Source organism: Tachysurus vachellii, chromosome 11 (assembly GCF_030014155.1).
Source record: "Tachysurus vachellii isolate PV-2020 chromosome 11, HZAU_Pvac_v1, whole genome shotgun sequence".
Lineage (NCBI taxonomy): Eukaryota > Metazoa > Chordata > Actinopteri > Siluriformes > Bagridae > Tachysurus > Tachysurus vachellii.
In genome coordinates, this window is record NC_083470.1 from 20,348,550 (window position 1) to 20,367,343 (window position 18,794).

The 18,794-nt window shown below is 38.4% G+C and overlaps 1 protein-coding gene across 2 annotated transcripts in view; it reads left to right on the forward strand.

Annotated features, from left to right (window-relative positions):
- The window catches only part of mtor (mechanistic target of rapamycin kinase), a 79,157-nt gene extending 62,223 nt beyond the window's left edge, over positions 1-16,934 (forward strand). For both annotated transcript variants that reach the window (XM_060881901.1, XM_060881900.1), the window contains exons 39-59: positions 3,647-3,764; positions 4,274-4,471; positions 5,742-5,842; positions 6,022-6,118; positions 6,205-6,303; positions 6,692-6,814; positions 7,411-7,593; positions 7,713-7,847; positions 9,116-9,290; positions 10,697-10,832; positions 11,090-11,237; positions 11,356-11,478; positions 11,669-11,751; positions 11,960-12,032; positions 12,119-12,193; positions 14,792-14,927; positions 15,460-15,525; positions 15,673-15,759; positions 15,953-16,033; positions 16,399-16,504; positions 16,660-16,934. In XM_060881901.1, the coding sequence (XP_060737884.1) occupies positions 3,647-3,764; positions 4,274-4,471; positions 5,742-5,842; positions 6,022-6,118; positions 6,205-6,303; positions 6,692-6,814; positions 7,411-7,593; positions 7,713-7,847; positions 9,116-9,290; positions 10,697-10,832; positions 11,090-11,237; positions 11,356-11,478; positions 11,669-11,751; positions 11,960-12,032; positions 12,119-12,193; positions 14,792-14,927; positions 15,460-15,525; positions 15,673-15,759; positions 15,953-16,033; positions 16,399-16,504; positions 16,660-16,675 (2,359 nt within the window). In that variant the 3' untranslated portion in view covers positions 16,676-16,934. The remainder of the gene's footprint in view (positions 1-3,646; positions 3,765-4,273; positions 4,472-5,741; positions 5,843-6,021; positions 6,119-6,204; positions 6,304-6,691; positions 6,815-7,410; positions 7,594-7,712; positions 7,848-9,115; positions 9,291-10,696; positions 10,833-11,089; positions 11,238-11,355; positions 11,479-11,668; positions 11,752-11,959; positions 12,033-12,118; positions 12,194-14,791; positions 14,928-15,459; positions 15,526-15,672; positions 15,760-15,952; positions 16,034-16,398; positions 16,505-16,659) is intronic.
- The last annotated feature ends 1,860 nt before the right edge of the window (positions 16,935-18,794 follow it).

An 18,794-nucleotide genomic window follows, 5' to 3' on the forward strand; every position in this document is an offset into this window, starting at 1 on the left:
TTTATCTTAAGAACTTGTCCTGGAAATATCAGGTAGCTTCCATCTCACTCACCTGCCCTGTTCTTAAGGTATTAGCATTTTAAAGACTTATCCCTTATTAACACGCTCTGGCAAGACTTTTTTCTTTTTATGTTGTTCTCTGGGTGCAGGCCCAGAAAAAAGGAATTAATCTGTTCTTTTTACTTGAGCGTGTTTTAATGAAGTATGCTTGTAAAGACATGATATTTGTAGAGCGTAGAGCCATTTTTTTGTCCAATGTTTAGGGCAAGGAGTTATTAAAGACCATTTATTTTCATTTATATGCAACCGTGATATCTGGTATCCATGTACACTGCTACATGACTCGGTAATAACAAATAATTGGTCCAATGATAAGTCAGAGATCACTATAAAATACTGCGCTATATGATGAATACGGAATGAATTCATTGTAAAACCAGTAAAGCAGTTTACTCTCTAAAACTAAGGACACTTTCAAAATTGTAATTTTTTTTCCCTGTGTGCAGTTGGAAATGGTTTCTAGTCCACTGTCATCTGCTTCAAGTGAACTTGGGTGTGGACAACACCGTGAGAGAAAGCAATCCGTTCTCAGGGCCTGGCGTCAATTACGGTGATTGGTTGAACTGGTGCTGTTTTAAGTTTCACAGTAATAGGGCAATGGATATTGTAGACTACAGAGGAGACAGAGTACCTTCTTGATTGTCTATTGTCAAAACAAACCTATGATGATGACTTCCCCATCCAAACCCAGAATCCGTCCTGAGTATGGACTCCCTAAGAGATGGACCCTGGACAGCTTTAAGGGAGGAATAAAACATGACAAGGTATGCGGTTATAGGACCGTAATCAATAGCAGGGCGGTGTTGCGTGGCCCGATTCACAGTCGAGTATCTGTTGCCCCGATCAAGTTGATTATTTTCCACTTTCAATTCTATAGTTGCATCAGTTTTATGATCAGATTGTATTTAGTTTTTGCTATTATTTATATTTTTGTCAAAAGCTTCATTAATAAATGTTAACTAAACATCTCTGTACAGTCCCAGTGAACAATGTTTTTAAATAATGATATTTACTAAGTTTATTTGTAGTTGGATTATGCAGGGTGCAAAATACAAGTCGGTGTGAATTAGTTTTTACTATAGAAACAAGAATGAATTTCAACAAGCTCATTAATATAATTCTGTGATCTACATTATAGCTAAAACTTTTGTCAGAGCTGTAGTCATAGTTCATTAATCACCTTCTAACCAATCAGATTCAAGGCGATGTAACTGCGTTGCGCCTCTTCTCAGAGAAAGCACATACAGACTGTGCTGTTTCCATTCCCTCTTCTAAATAAAGTGCTTTAAGCTGACAACTCCTTTTGTCACATTAGCACCAACCACATCCCCTCATACAGTATGATTAAGGTCATGCAGGGCGGCTGTTGAAAATGTGGCTAGGAGTCCTCGGTCATGTCGTAACTGTAGCTTGGAGCCTTTGCAGCATTTGTGGAATTTAACTGCGTCTAAACATTTGTCTGATAAGGCTGCGCACCTTTCCCTCTTCAGACGCTCTGGCATACTTTCACCCCAAAATAATTCGCCAATGATGGGTTGCGCGTGAGTGCTGCACACCTGGTTCCAACCGAATGGCCTTCTCTGGAATTTTCTGCCGTCTCTCTTAGCTATTTGTAATAGACAGGTGTCTGGAGGTAAATAAGTTCTTCTTAAACCTTTCTCTTCAGTCAGAGAGGAGGACAAGGATAGCAATTTCCTCACTCGACTCTTTAGTAGTTTGTTTTGGGTTTCCTTGTAAAGTCTGTAAACATGTTCTTTTATACTTTCACACTTTTACAACTGATATTACTTTTAGACAGTTCTTGACTGAAGCTGAATCCTGAACCACTCAGCAATGACAATAACATTTGTTTAGGAATTAAAATGAAGCCAGGATTGCCTCCTAATCCAGATCTTGTTACATTGAAATCGGTTTACCCGTTCTGATTTTCTAAATATGATGGGTGGTCATCACACAAGTGGTTTTTCATTCCCTGCTTGTTCTCGGTATTTGGGAACCTTAAATCGGTTCACGTTGTAAGGAATATGTTTTTCCAGACTATATTCAGGAGCTGGGTTCAGTGTTTTCAGCAATAATATATCCATATCAGAAATAAATAAATAAATGAATAGTGCAATAATCTCTACATAATCTATAATCTATACATATCTATCTATCTATCTATCTATCTATCTATCTATCTATCTATCTATCTATCTATCTATCTATCTATCTATCTGTGTCATTTAGTACAATTTTGATATTAAATTTAAATTTTGTTGCAACAAAGCTGGTGTATAAATACACAATACACACAATATTCTAGATATTTATTATAAATATTCTGAGATATTTGCTCATCTTGCTACATCAACTCTGCTACAGTTTAAACCACTGAGGTCACAGTTTCTCCTGATCCTGATGTTTGATGTGTAGGTGTGGGATCATTAGGCTATTTTTATCTCCAGTCAATCGCCCTGGTAACCAGATAAGTAGTCTATCCAAATTAAGCATAGATTGCTTTGCAATGGAAATTTTGACAAAATGTAGGATTATGTACAATTTGCTGAGATGTACTGTGCTGTCTACTTGACAGGATAAATGCAAGCTTTGTTTAACCCGAGGACCTGAAAAGTATTTGATCCTACGAAGAAACTGGCAGCATAAATTGCTCATTGAGCTATTGCATTAGCCTGCTGAGATTTGTTATTGCTGAGACTTGTTGGCCGTCATTCACAGCCTCTCTTACTCAGGCTTAAAGTGCGGTAGCATTGCCTGATGAGCCGTATATGACTAAACGAAACTTCATAACTCAGTTTGCTGTACTGTTTACTGTGCCAAACCACAGTTAGTGAATGTAGACGTCTAGCTGGCTCTGCCTTGCACAAGCGAGAGCCGCTTCGTAAGAAGAGCAGGCAGGTCTTACCTCTGGCCCACATTCTCATAAACACTCCTGAGTTCTTTGAGCCTCTCCCAGCACATACAGGATTTATGGCAAAAGAAGGACAAATGGAATAGAGTTTGGCTTGAAGGTAATCATTGCACATGTGAGTGAAAACAGCATCTCCAGTGTGTCCAGAAAATTCCACTCCGTCACTTCAAAAATGACATCCAAAGAATGCAAATTAAACTTATTAAAACCCATCTGACACTGTTTCCTTCTCTCAGCCAATGCATCATTCTTCATCTTTCCTACATACCTCATTTTGGTTAATTATCTTGTTGGAAAATACATTTTTGGTCAGATCAGAATGTGAGCTTTTGAATAACAAGGGAATGAAATAAGACTAGGAATTATTAATGTGTGATTTCGACCTTCGAACTGGAATCCTACACTGTTATGTAGGTGGGATGACATCCTGCTGGTTGCCAGTAGGGATTTGTAAGTATAGTAGGACTATTCTATCAAGTAAGAGATACTGCAGAACCAAGAAAGAATCATATAAATGATGAAAGTCCTGAAGGACTTCAGTTCACAGCTGGATTATTTTAAATAAATTCCTTTATTTTGTGATGCAGATGTTTTGACGCTCACAAGAGGCTTCACATCCCATTGCCCAATTTTTTCCACTCTTTGACTCATTGATTTTCTCGTACTTCTGCGCAGGTGTTTCTTAAAGTTAGGTGAATGGCAGCTGAGTCTTCAAGGCATCAACGAAAGCACAATACCCAAAGTGCTTCAGTACTACAGTCACTCCACAGAGCATGACCGCAACTGGTACAAGGTGAGAGCTTTCATACTTCTCAGGATGGCCTGGGCTAATGTTTCCACAATGAGACCAGAGTTGAAGTCATTTTCTGAATCATCACCAGTGTTTTTTTTCCTTGTTTTCATATCCCATATGAAATGAACCACCTTTTGTGGTTAGAAAAATTGACAAAACAGATTTTGTTTGTTTCGTTCAAGTTAGAGAATGAATCAGAGCCGGCTTCTCTGTGACTGCAGCAGTCGACTATCGGTTCCTGTTATTGTATACATCAATGTCAACACCTCCAAACTTATTTGTCAGCTTTCGATTTTATTACCCATTATGTAATATTGTCAAAAAGTAGTTAAGTACATGCTACAGTTTGTACTGGGGCAAGTTCACAGTTCTGTGTAATGCTTTTTGAATGGAACATTTTGAAGATGTTTTTAAAGATCCTGTGAATGTAAGATTTTACAGTAATAATACTACTAATAAGTAGTAGTACTTATTAGTCAAAGCAAATAAATTGACTGTAATCCATACAGGCTTGGCACGCCTGGGCTGTAATGAACTTTGAGGCCGTACTGCATTACAAGCATCAAAACCAAGGCCGGGACGAGAAGAAAAAACTCCGGCACGCGAGCGGTGCCAGCGCAAACAGTGAAGCCAGCAACAGTGACAGTGAAGCTGACAGCACAGATCACAGCCCTGTACCTTCACCTGGCCAGAAAAAAGTCAACGAGGTGAGTTTCAAGTAGAGTGCATTCACTCACGGTCACTTTAATAGGAACATTTATGGGAGTAATGCAGTGCATAAAATCGTGCACATACAGGCCAAGAGCTTTAATTAATGTTTATGTCAAACATCAGAGTTGGGGTCTGGATGACATGGAAGTTGGTGCCAGATGGTTTGAGTATGATTGAATTTTCACAATCAGCCAGCTCTAGGGTTACACAGAGGAAAAAAACATCCAGTGTGAGCCAGACTGGTTGAAGTTGACAGGTAGGCTATTATATTTCAAATAACCGGTGAACAAATACGCATCTCGGAACCTTGAGGTGGATGGACTAGAGCAGCAGCAGACCACATCAAGTTCCTTCTACTATCAGGTTAAAGAATTCCAAGGCCATAGTTTAAATGAGTCTGCTCACTCTATTCTGAGATGCTTTTCTGTTCACTCCGGTTGGAAAAGTGTTTTTCGGAGTTACTGTAGCCTTTCTGATATCTGGAACCCGCCGACCGTACGGCTCTGTACTTCTCACCCACAAGCTATTTCTACCTGCAGGATTGTCCCTATTCTTTTTTTATTCTTGTGCATGAAAATCGCACGCGATGAGGACTTTTGAGCCACCGAGACCATATTTTTCTCCTTCATTCTGACGTTTGATATAAGTATTAAGTGAAGCTTTTGCGTGGTTTTATGCACGGTGCTGTCGCCACATGATTGGCTGATTGGATAATTGCACGAATGAACAGGGGTACAGCTGGTCCAAACCCAGTGAATGGTGAGTGCATACTATGAATAAGTAATATTTCAGCTAAGGGTACTGGTGCAAGTGACTATAAGAACATTTTGTAATTGTGGACCAACATTCTGATTACTGTGGTTAGTATAGTGATTAATTGGCACTGTTTCTTTTTTGGCACTGTTTCTTTTTTGGAAAATGTCTTGTACAGTTCCTAAGGGGGTCAATTGCTCATTTTTGTTTGTGGTTTTTGCTTGATTGAGGTATGAACACGCGATCTTTTAATCATGATCCCGTGTCAGCTTTAATGGTTTCTTCATTAGGGTCTGGTATGTTTTTGGCTGTATTTCTGTCAACACCCTTTTTCAGACATAAACAAAATATTAATCCACTACAAATAACTACCACAGGTGAGCGCAGATAGTTTTTGAAAAGCTTTTTTTACAAGCTTATCTCTTCAGCAGTAAGGAATTATGGTGATTCTAGTTAATTGTGAAATTCGGTGCTTTCATGTGTTGAACGGACATTTTTGTGTCTGTTGGATAGGATTTGTCCAAGACGCTGCTGATGTACACGGTTCCTGCTGTGCAGGGATTTTTCCGATCTATATCCCTATCTCGTGGAAACAACCTGCAGGACACACTGAGGTGAGCGAACACATAATACACACGTGTTGATGATTTACATTGCATATTGTGTGGAAAGGGTGCCCTCTTGTGCTAGCGCCAGTCTTGATTGAAAGTCGTTGTTTTAATTGCGTTTTGTATTTCATGGTCATCATCGTTCAGTCCTATTTTTTTTTCTCTAATCACTCTCCTTGCTTCAGAGTTTTGACTTTGTGGTTCGATTATGGCCATTGGCCTGAAGTGAATGAAGCTCTAGTGGAAGGAATCAAAACAATACAGATAGATACGTGGTTACAGGTAAGATCAAGCACCTATCTGTAGTCATTTTTCTACCTTCACATATCATCTTTTCTTCATGACCATTGCCTTTCTCTTTGGATCAGGTTATTCCTCAGCTGATCGCTCGCATCGATACTCCTCGCCCTCTGGTGGGACGCCTCATTCATCAGTTACTCACTGACATCGGCCGCTACCATCCTCAGGTAACTCCCAGATCTTACCAGAACGTTGCTTTCATACTTTGCAGCATCTCTTAATGTGGTCAAGTGAAAGCTTGAAAGCTTCTGAAGGTTTTTCTTTCCATACATAACTTACCTTATATAAATGTCTGTTAATTTGCATTTAAAATATTGGCGAAGGAATGCTAAAATATCTGTAAAGCGTTATCCATTTTTACACACCGCTTTTCTGAAGTAAAAGTCTTTTTTATCCTTTTTTTTTTGTGTGAACATATGAAGTTAACAACCGTGTTATTCAGTGTAGCTTTCTTTGCGTTTTTTTTATTTATTTATTTTATTTTTAAGAAACTTTAATACATATTTAAATATGCTTCTGACCTACAAATCATGAGTTCTTGGTTAACATTTGCAGGCTTTGATTTACCCCCTGACTGTGGCCTCCAAGTCCACTACTACAGCTCGTCACAATGCTGCCAATAAAATCCTGAAGAACATGTGTGAGCACTGTAACACACTGGTTCAGCAAGCCATCATGGTATGGTCATACACACATGCTAGGAAAAGAAGTAAAGATCAGTTAATGAATTAAAAAAAAAACAAAAAAACTAAAGTTTCAGCTTTTTCCCAGGAAACATCTGAAGGTTCTCTTGTGAAAATGAACTTAATAAACATTACATAGCACTGACTATGGAGACTCCTTCCATAAATGTCAAACATCACCATATAAAAAAAAAAAATCTTTGTTTTTAACTCATTTATTATTACACTTAAGTTATAGGAACCATGCAGGTAAACGCCTCTATGAAAGAGCTGTTAGAATGACGTATTAAAAATAGTGCTGTGAGAGATGAAGCCTCATGAATGTCTTTGCAGCTAGCTCAAGTCTCAGAGCTGCTATTATAAAAATTCATAAATATCTTAACGCCTTTTTTTTTATTTAAATGTCTGTCTGAACAAGGTTAATTCTTTGGAAATTTGTTAAATGACTAAACATGAATATATATATATATATATATATATATATATATATATATATATATATATATATATATATATATATATATATATATATATACATACTGCCCCAGACTCAATAGTGCTCAATGATTTATTCATTTATTTTTTGCGCAGGTGAGTGAGGAGCTGATCAGAGTAGCCATCTTGTGGCATGAGATGTGGCACGAGGGTTTGGAGGAGGCCTCCCGCTTGTATTTTGGCGAAAGGAACGTCAAGGGCATGTTTGCTGTGCTGGAGCCTTTACATGCAATGATGGAGAGAGGACCTCAGACCCTGAAAGAAACCTCTTTTAATCAGGTATGCAGTTTTTATTTCAGTCAGTGAGCGCAGGTCTATGAAGAAATTTCTCTTGTATATTAGCATTCGCTCAAATGCTATGATATCGCGCTGTTGTAAGCAGGCCCGTGTTTTATCAGGCATACGGTCGTGATCTGATGGAGGCGCAGGACTGGTGCAGGAAGTACATGCGCTCGGGTAACGTGAAGGACCTGACTCAAGCCTGGGATCTTTATTATCATGTGTTCCGCAGAATCGCCAAACAGCTTCCACAGGTGAGCTGAAAGATTACCAGTGGAAATGAGAAACTGGGGAAAATCAAGATGCTGTCTCTGTTAGGAGCAGCTTGTATTAACACATTAGCACAGCTAATCACACCGGTATTGTAGAGGGGGAAAAAAGGCATGACTATTGATATGGTGAATGATATGAAGAAGCTAAGTTTGGTGCTGAGTTCATTCTGGGACAAACTGTAGCTTTATCTCTTTCGGGTCTGACTTTATCTCTTCTGAAATCACGTCATCATGTGATAAAGAAGGTGCATGTGAAATATCATCCCAGGTGTAACAGATTGAAGTGAGGTAGATTAGTTACTCTATTGTTCTTTTTCCCCTTTGAGAAATCAAACTAAACACATGTTGTCCAGTCAAATACAAATGACACAAAAGGACAGATAACAGACCTGTAAGTTTTTGTTTTTTTTTATGGTTTGAACGGGAAATGAACCCAGTCAGGCATTAGATACTTGAAACTTTGACATTTTTTAAAATCACAAATGCAGCTGCTTGTCTTTCTTTAAGTGTGTGTGTCTGTGTGTGTGTGTGTCTGTGTGTATCTGTGTAAGTAATAGTTTTCCCATAACATTCTTATTGTGTAATCAATGAGACCTCATGATGTGATGTGTTACTCCACCCTGATAGTCGCATTACTGAGCTGTTGTTAGTTTTTTTCTTTTTTTTATTGATAGATTTTAGCTCTAATATCACGCCCAGCTGTCACTGGTCTCTATTATAGTTAAATACCGACTACAAAGGCAAGTAATACAAAACTGCTGCACCGTTAATAAAATCATTTTGAAGGTTTTTATCAAATATTACAAAAACACAGTGTATAAACACATCCATCTCAATCAGTACTCTTTTCTCTTTTGTTTTCAATCAATATCTATAATCTTTCTCTCTCTTGCTTTTTCGAAACATTTTGATTTGCCCTAATCAGTTCAAGTCTGTAGCCTAACTACCGCTTTTTATATTAACAGTGATTTTATTTTCCAGGATTTCTTTTCTCTGCTTTTCTGTGTCGAGTGACAAGAAACTGGGATTCCTAAGAAAAGGATCCTGTTGTTGTTTTTTAAGATGTTATTACAGGTGGTGTGACTTTCAGTGCTTTACCTTCTGTGTTGTTCTATTTTATTACTGGATCCAGCCAAGATAAACAGCTCTGTAGCAGACCCCAAGACTTAAAGAAATAAAAAAGAAAGTGTAACAGACGGAGAGAGATAACCTGTGTTAACCTGTCTGCTTGCATATCTGTTTGTCCTCAGCTCACTTCTCTGGAGTTACAGTACGTCTCGCCCAAACTGCTCATGTGTCGCGACCTGGAGCTTGCTGTGCCCGGCACGTATGACCCCAACCAGCCAATCATACGCATCCAGTCTATCACACCTTCGCTACAGGTCATCACCTCCAAACAGAGGCCGCGCAAGCTGACCACCATGGGTAAGAAGAAGCAAAGAGCGAATTTACTTAAAATGCGGCAAAACCTACATTTTATGAATGATGATTTTTAAGGAAGAAAAATTGGGGCGTGAAAGATGTGTGGAGCATCTAGTATTACACTAGGGTTTGCATGCAATAGTCAAAAAAAAAATCAGAATACAAAAAAAATTGTAGATGTTTTTTTTATTTTATTTTTATTCTGTTTTTAAAATATTTTGTTTGATATCACTTTGTATGAAGTGTTGAATTATGTGCCAGATTTATCCCCAACTCCCACTTGCTCCTGAAGGAAGTCTTCTCACACTTAATCTTGCATTTAAAGCTAATAAAATTGATAAAAAAATAAATAAGTAAAACGTGAATTACGTCATGACCAGCAACTGTGCAAGCGAGCACATTCTGCAGAGGCAAGCAGTCTTGAGAGGCCAGACCACACTCACTCTCCCTCTCTCTCTCTCTCTCTCTCTCTCTCTGTCTGTCTGTCTGTCTCTCTCACTCTGTCTCTCTCTCTCTCTCTCTTTTTTGTTTTAACTTTGGAAGAGACGATGCTGGTCAGCTTGTAAAAATGATAAGTCGTGTAATCTTTGGGATATAATCAATCCAAATCACAATTATTTTTTTGTCACAATATTTGACCTATGATGTCCCAGGGGGTCATTTTAGAACCTGCCTCTGTTGAGAAGACTACTGTTGTCTTAACATTCCTTGTTTCAGCAGTCTGACCTCCAGAATCTTCTCACCCACCAACTGGGAGAACACACCATGATGTGCACAGCAGCAGCCTGAAGTTCAGGCCTACACACATTCTCTCATGCTCCCTGCTGATCCAGCAGACCAAGTTCTTTCTCTGAACTGAGTTTTTCTTTTGTGCCAGAGAGAACATTTATCTGCCTGCGATTTTCATCGGGTGCTGACAGCTCCGTCTGTCTGCCTCTTTCGGGCCGTCTCCCTCCATCGGTTGTTTTCCATTACGCGTGCTCTCCTGCTTTAGCTTTTAACTGCTGCTCTGAACACCTCCGTCGCCTCTGCTAGCCCACAGGGAGCAGTAACTTAAACAGTTACAGTAATACAAAAAAAAATTCACAGAAAGCCTAGACAAGCGGCTGCTGAATAAATACAGACTGTTCGCTGTTTGTTTTATTGAGTCCTTCAATATGCCGTAAGTAAGTTTTATTCGGGATCTTACTGTACTGTACTGCAGTCTTTCAGCACAAATCGTTTCATTTGTCCTCACTGAACTCTGTGAAGCGCTCGACTTAGATTTGATGTGTAATACAATTCAGAACTTATGGTAAGGACATCTGGGTTTAGTGTTTCTGAGTAGCGTGCTTTATGGTTATTACTCTGCCAGTTCAGTGTATGAGAGATCATATCTTTTGGACTTGTTTCTCTACCGCTCCCTTCAGGCAGCAACGGGCACGAGTTCATGTTCCTGCTCAAGGGTCACGAGGACTTACGGCAAGACGAGAGGGTCATGCAACTCTTTGGGCTTGTCAACACCCTGCTGGCTAATGATCCAGCATCTCTCCGCAAGAACCTGAGGCATGCCAAAGCCTTTTATTTCTGTCACTTTTAATACTTGGTTAATCTACTGCTGATACTTCAGTCACATCTGCTCAGTGTGTCCTGGTGGTTTTAATATTTATATTTAAATATGAAATATTTGACCTCTTTAAAGGAATCAGATTTCAGACTCACTCACCAGTTTATTCAGTTTTGTGCCTTAACAGCTTGAGCAGATCATTTGATCATGCTTACACAAATCATGCATGTTTAAAAAAATGTGTGTGTGTGTGTAGTATCCAGCGGTATGCAGTGATTCCCTTGTCCACAAACTCTGGCCTGATTGGTTGGGTTCCTCACTGCGACACGCTTCACGCTCTGATTCGAGATTACCGCGAGAAGAAGAAGATCTTACTGAACATCGAGCACCGCATTATGCTCAGGGTAAACCAAACCACAATGATGTTCAAATCTAACATAGTGTTGAATCTGTAACCCAGTGAAGATCACCTCTTCACTCTTAAATATTTATATTGAAAACTCTGTGCCTTTTTCCACCCAGATGGCTCCAGACTATGACCACTTGACGCTTATGGAGAAAGTCGAGGTGTTTGAGCATGCAGTGAACAACACAGCAGGAGATGATCTTGCCAAGCTGCTATGGCTTAAGAGTCCCAGCTCAGAGGTCTGTTCTTCTCTCCTTACACTCATCCCTTGTAAATACTAAGAAATGTCTATCAATTTACGCTCCCTCAAAGTATTTCTAGCATGTTGTAATAATAATAAAATCATGTTTTTGTTTTTTTCAGTCCATATTGCATATCATTACCTGAGATAAAAAAAAGTCAGACCCCTAATGATTTCTCTCTCTGTAGGTTTGGTTTGACAGAAGAACCAATTACACTCGCTCTCTCGCTGTGATGTCCATGGTTGGATATATATTAGGACTTGGAGACAGGTACAGACAGTCACACTTATTACAGTGTGTACCACAAAGCTGTTAAAATCTCCATTCTTATTGGTCAGAAGGTGTTGATTAAATTTCATAAATAAACAAGCTGCACTGACGATAACTTTCACAGGTTTATATCAAAGTGATTGTTCTAATACAGTAAGTTACGTTTAAAGAACAGGCTGTAAGTTATGGTCTTTTCTTGCGTACACAGACATCCTTCTAATCTGATGCTGGACAGACTGAGTGGAAAGATCCTTCACATTGACTTTGGAGACTGCTTTGAAGTAAAAAAAAATGTTTCCCAGGTTTTATAACACGACGGTATAAGTCGTGATTTTGCCAACAAATAACCCTTTTATTTGGATTTTAGGTTGCCATGACCAGAGAGAAATTCCCAGAGAAAATCCCCTTCAGGTTGACTAGGATGCTGACAAATGCCATGGAGGTGAGAGACTCGTGCACACACAGGGTTAAATGGTGGTCCAGTATCACTGCTACAGTACAGTATAGTAACTGCAAATTTACAGCCATTTTTCTTTCAAAACAAAAGACATTAAATGCCAGAACTGCAGTTTTTATAAGTATACAGGTGTAGCATAAATATAGTGCTACAACTTTGAAGTGTTCTGCACAAGGTATAGATGCCTTTATTTTGTCACTTACTGTATACATTGCGGCACATGAAATTCTTTCTTCCCATATCCCGGCTTTAGAGGTTGGGGTCATAGCGCAGGGTCAGCCATGATAAGATAAGGGCCTTGCTCAAGGGCCCAACAGTGGCAGCTTGGCAGAGCTGGGGCTTGAACTCTGATTCTCTAATCAACAAACCAGAGCCTTAACCACTTGAGCCACCACTGAAGTATAAATGCACAGCACCTGATATTCGCAGTTGGTCTCCCATCCAAGTAATTCGATTCAAATGTATTTGTATAGCGCTCTTTACAATTGACATAGTCTCAAAGCAGCTTCACAGAACATAAACATGAAGCAAAGGTTAATATAAAGAATAATATAAAGATTTTATATAGTACAAACATTCAAGATTAATATTAGATATATTTAAATGTGTTTCTATTTATCCCCAATAGCAAGTCTGAGTGAAAGTGTGTCTGAGCCCCGAACACTATCAGGAAGACTATTCCAAAGTTTGGGAGCTAAATACGAAAACGCTCTATCGCCTTTAGTAGATTTTGATATTCTGGAATCTACCAGAAGTCCTGAGTTTTTTTATCTCAGAGAGCGCAAAAGGACTGTGACGTGTTAGGAGACTAGTTAGATACATGGGAGCTAAACCATTAAGAGCCTTGTACGTAAGTAGCAGCAGTTTGTAATCAATTCTAAACTTAACAGGTAGCCAGTGTAGAGATGATAATATTGGGGTTATATGATCATATTTTCTTGTCCTATTGAGAACTCTGGCAGCTGCATTTTTTACTAACTGTAGCCTATTTATTAGACACAGGACAGCCACCTAGTAATGCATTACACTAGTCCAGTCTAGAGGTCATGAAAGCATGAACTAGCTTCTCAGCATCAGATACAGACAGGATGTTTCTCAGCTTGGCAATATTTCTAAGGTGGAAGAAGGCTGTTTTTGTAGTATGGGCGATGTGATTTACAAAAGACAAGTTGCTGTCTAATACAACACCCAGGTCTTTCACTGTTGAGCTACTAGTAACAGTTGAAGTTGAAGTGTGAGAGCTACTGTGTATTGGTTTTTGGACCGATAAGTAGTATTTCTGTCTTATCAGAGTTTAACAACAGAAAATTGCAGCTCATCCAATCTTTTATCTCTATAACGCACTGAGTTACTTTGGACAATTTAGCTTTTTCATCTGGTTTTGATGAGATATATAACTGGGTATCGTCAGCATAACAGTGGGAACTAATCCCATGCCCTCTAATGATGTTCCCTAAGGGAAGCATGTATACAGTATTGAGAAAAGCAGGGGTCCTAGAACTGATCCTTGAGGGACCCCATAATTAACTGGTAATAAACTGGAGGATTCACCATTTAATTCTACAAAACGGTATTGATCAGACAGGTAGGATCTAAACCAACTTAAAGCCTGTCCCTGAATACCTGTGTAATTTTGTATCGATCCAGGAGAATGTTGTGATCTATAGTGTCGAATGCAGCACTAAGGTCAAGTAGAACTAATAGTGATGTGCAGTCTTGTTCCAAAGCTAAGAACAAGTCATTTGTAACTGGGGCCTGAAACCTGACTGAAACTCTTCAAAGATATTGTTCTCCTGTAAGAAGGAGCACAGTTGAACAGACAAGTAAATACTTTTCTAGTATTTAGACATAAATGAAAGGTGTGAAATAAGTATTTAATTTGATAGTTCATTAGGATCTAAATTAGGTTTCTTAATGAGTGGCCTAATAACTACCAACTTGAAGGATTTCTCAGGGGTTGAATAGCAACTATTTTGTTCCTGATACTTTAAATTTTATCAGTGAAGAATCTCATAAAGTCCTTACTACTGAACTGTGATGGAATAGTGTGTTCAGATCTCTGGTTTCTTGTTCATCTAGCCACTGTGCTAAATAAGAACCTGGGATTGTTTTGGTTATTTTCTATGAGTTTGCTCAGGTGCTCAGCCCTTGTAGCTTTTAGAGCCTGTCTGTAGTTGGACATACTGTCCTTATACGCAATTCTAAAAACCTCTAATTTAGTTTTTCAGTTAAATTAGGTTACGGGTTGCTCTCTTGGAGGGTGTGAATATGACTATTATACCATGGTGCAGGTGTTTTGTCTTTAACTTTCTTTAATCGGATTGGGGCAACAGTGTCTAATGTGCTAGTGAAGATAGCGCCTATGCTGTTAGTCATTACATCTAGATCATTTGCGTTTAAGGGTACATTAAGAAGTTGAGACAGATCAGGCAGTTTATTTGTGAATCTGTCTTTAGTGGTCGGAATAATAGTTCTACCAAGTCGATAACGTGGTGAGACACAGTACAGTACTAACCAGGCTTGACTCTGCTTAGCTTCTGTAAGACACAGATGTCTTGATTCATCTCTTCTTTGCGTTCTCAGGTGACCGGGTTAGATGGAAACTACCGGATTACGTGCCACACTGTGATGGAGGTGCTGCGAGAGCACAGAGACAGCGTCATGGCCGTGCTGGAGGCCTTTGTTTACGACCCCTTACTCAACTGGAGGCTTATGGACAGTGAGTGAGCTCCTCTGGTTTCATTACTTCATTACTACAGTACACAGTGCTGAAGGAACATTTTGTCCATTCATGATCAGAAGATTTCTAAAGTGCTGACTTTGAGACAGTGGACTAAAAGTGTGCGAGGGCAAACGTGCATATGTACAGAAATGAGAACAGTCTGATGAACATACGGAAACATGCAGCAAGCTTTATATTCATTATATAATACAGACTGTGTGTGAGAAATGTGATCAAGAAAAGGTAATGAATCATTTATACAATAAATGAAAGTAATACAAAGGATCCTTAAAGGAGACAAGGAGACATTTTGCAAGCAAATAAATTAGATAGCAAAGAAAAGCTTTTTAAGCTTTTATGTAAGAAATAAAGGAATTTTCACAAAAAGAAAAAATATATGATATGAAAGGTTTATTATTGAGTTTCAGAATATCTGAAATAACTAAAGTAGTTCAGCAAAATAATGAGAAAACCTTAACATACTCATGGGATATCTGGGATTTCTGTAATGTTATCACATTTCTTTTAGCTAACACTAAAGGAACAAAGCGATCCAGGACCAGAACTGACTCCTATACTGCTGGACAATCTGTCGGTGAGTCTGTTGCCATGACCACCATCAATCCACAGCAAAGAGGAAAGTCATTTTCAGAGCTTGCTCATGTGAAATAATTCCTCTGTGATGAAAATGAGATGCTGTTTTGCTTATTGTAACCACATGCTTAATGTCTGTCAATGGCAGAAACAATAGAGGGGATTGGAGGGGACCTGGGAGAAACCACTCACAAAAAGCCAGGAACCACCGTGCCTGAGTCGATTCACTCGTTCAGTAAGTCTGCTCTCACCTAATCTTTATGCTGCTGTCGAGCGAATCACAGAATCACAAAAAAATTAATGTTTTTAAGATTTTTGAAGATATTTTTTTATGTCCAAACTATTACCATAATTACCATCTGTTTATTCTAACACATGAAGTCAGTCATTTGAAATATTTTTTTTTCCATCACTTTTTCTTTAACCAGTCGGCGACGGCATTGTCCAACCTGAAGCCTTGAACAAGAAAGCCATCCAGATTATCAACAGGGTGAGAGACAAACTGACAGGTGAGTCGTCCTAGGTGCCGCATCATACCACGGCTGTAGTTTTTTTCTGTTTTGCTCCTAATCCAGAGGTTTTAACATCTAAGGTTTTGCTGTAGTTTTCAGGTTGTATTACCAGTCAAAACCCATAACAGCTACAGCAAAACCTTAGATGTTAAAACCTTTGGATTAGGGGCAAAGTGCCAAATTTGTTTACAGTGTATACGAACTAAGGTTATAACAATATACCAAGAGAATTAATTAAAGCATTAGGTTAGGATTAAAACGTGTGACTCTGTTGTACAGGAATCACACTCAGAGCACACACACACACACACTTCCACACACACACACTTCCAGCTCTTACAACAGTTTCTTTCTCACTGTAGGACGGGACTTCTCCCATGATGAGACCCTTGATGTCCCGACACAAGTAGAGCTGCTGATTAAACAAGCCACTTCACACGAGAACCTGTGCCAATGTTACATCGGCTGGTATGTGTCCATCACTTCTCCTCAGTACAGACTACATGATTATACAACAAACAAACACAGTTGTTTTTGCATGCACTCTAAATACGCTGAGTAATTGATATATCACCTTGTATCTCGCACCGCTAACGAATAACTGATTTCTTTTCTCTTCTCAGGTGTCCATTTTGGTAGAGCTGCTGCCAAGCCTTGTTTTTTTTGCTATCTGTGTTATTTAATGATACCCTCGTGTTCTGTACTGCCACGTTGGAGACAAAACGGCCGATCGGATTAAAAAGAGCTGCATGATTTAGACATTATGTATGTCTTGCCTTTTTATTAATTTAATGGCGTACCACATGAAATTATGTATAAGGAAGCTAAATACTTGATTGAAAGTGTTAATCCGGAGATTTATCAGCTTTTCTTTGCCAATAAATTTTAAATAAGTGTTTTTATGTCTTCTGTTTGTCCTGCATTTTGTTTATGGTGTCCAATTGCAGCATTCCAGATTCCAGATACAAAACTGTACACCTTAACACATTTTTCAGTTTTGTCTTGTATGCTCATGATGAATTTCTGAAACATGGCAAGATCCAGTGCTAGAAGAAACGTCTCCGTTTGTGTGGCTCTGCAGGAACTGAAGGCTTCTTTGGAAACGTCAGGCGTCTCTGCTAGTGTTTTGTTTCTTTTCAGTACAAACCGGAGATGATGTATATTCAATCGCTTCTTTGTATCTTCAGCATCAGGATCTGAAGATACAAGGAAGTATTTTGTGAGTTCTGCGAGACAAACCATCCACGCCAAACCATCACATAGCACCATGCACATATGCAGTCAAATCAAATCTTTTCTGTCATCACAGCCATATACAATATGCAGTACACAGTGAGATGAAATAACATATTTCCTGGAGTGAAGATGCCAGATACAGGTATAATATACACAGTACTGACAGGACATAAATAAAGTGCACACCCCATCATGGCTACATGCAATTTACCGGAGCCTGTCCACCTACTGGCATGTTTTATACAGGTTTGGAGGAAACCCAAAGAGAACTCGCACCAACACGGGGAGAACAGGTGAAAGATAAACTGACATCAGGAACAAACCAGGATAGACAATGTCACCCATTCCACCCAAATACAAATCCCCCACAAAACGAAGTCGTTTTAAACACACACCCGAAGCTGGAACAGTTTAGAAATTCTCTTATAGCTGAAAGGAAATTAAAACTGGGAAAAAAGTCATCACTGATTATTGAATAAATTACTTGAAACCTTTAATCATCTGCTTTTACTCACTTAGGTCTGAAATATTTGGCAACCCATATATAATTACATATTTCAGAAAACAGTACGTTTTAAATTAATTTATAAAAGTTAAAAATGAATAAATAAAAAGAAATAAAAGCTGCTAATTAAGTATCAATGAAAAAAAAGAGCATGAATTATGAGGTGTTGATCTGCAGCATCCTGACAAATACAAGGCATTAAATAAGGGGTTTGGTGTTGGACCGCTTATTGCCCAGCAGGTGTCAGTGTAGAGCTCAGGGTCAAACCATTTCACTGGAGTAAATTTAATCAGTTGTTATTGAAGATTGAAGATTTTTTTGAAGAGCATATTTAACAATGTATTAAAATACTTTAATTGCATTGTCTATGGATTTAATATAAAAATGACTTCACAGTAAGATTGGATGATCTTTATTGTGTAAATAACATTTTGAAATATCCCTTTTATACAGGATTAAATAGTGCTTTCTGGCACCAGATATTGTGACTATGAAGGGCAATTAGTACAAAATACCACAGTAAAACACTGCTTTCTGGATAAATTATATTATATTACAGATTACATGTGCTAATTCTACAGTAAAAGGAATTTATCATTTTTTCTGGTTTAATACAATTGTATTCCTTATTTAACCCTTATTTTCCTCATTATTAAAATGAGAAGGGTTATATATTTAAAAAAAAAAAAAAAAAAAAAAAAAAAGCTTAGTACTAAATTCTCCTTAATTGCAGCTATATTATAGCTTATATATTATTAAAATAAATAAATAAATAAGCTCTGCTGTGTTGACTGCAGTTAATTTTCTGAAAAAACTCTCAAAAAAACCCCAGATTTTTCTCACATGAACTGGTCTTATCTTGAGTGACAGATGTATCGTCCAATCAGCAGTAAGACTTCCATTCTATACCCACCTCTTCCGGTTTGTCTGAAATGTTGTGTTTTCTGATTTGTTATTTTGTTTTCTAATTTCTTATCTTGTTTTCGAATGTGTTTGTTTTGTCTTCTGATTTGTAAT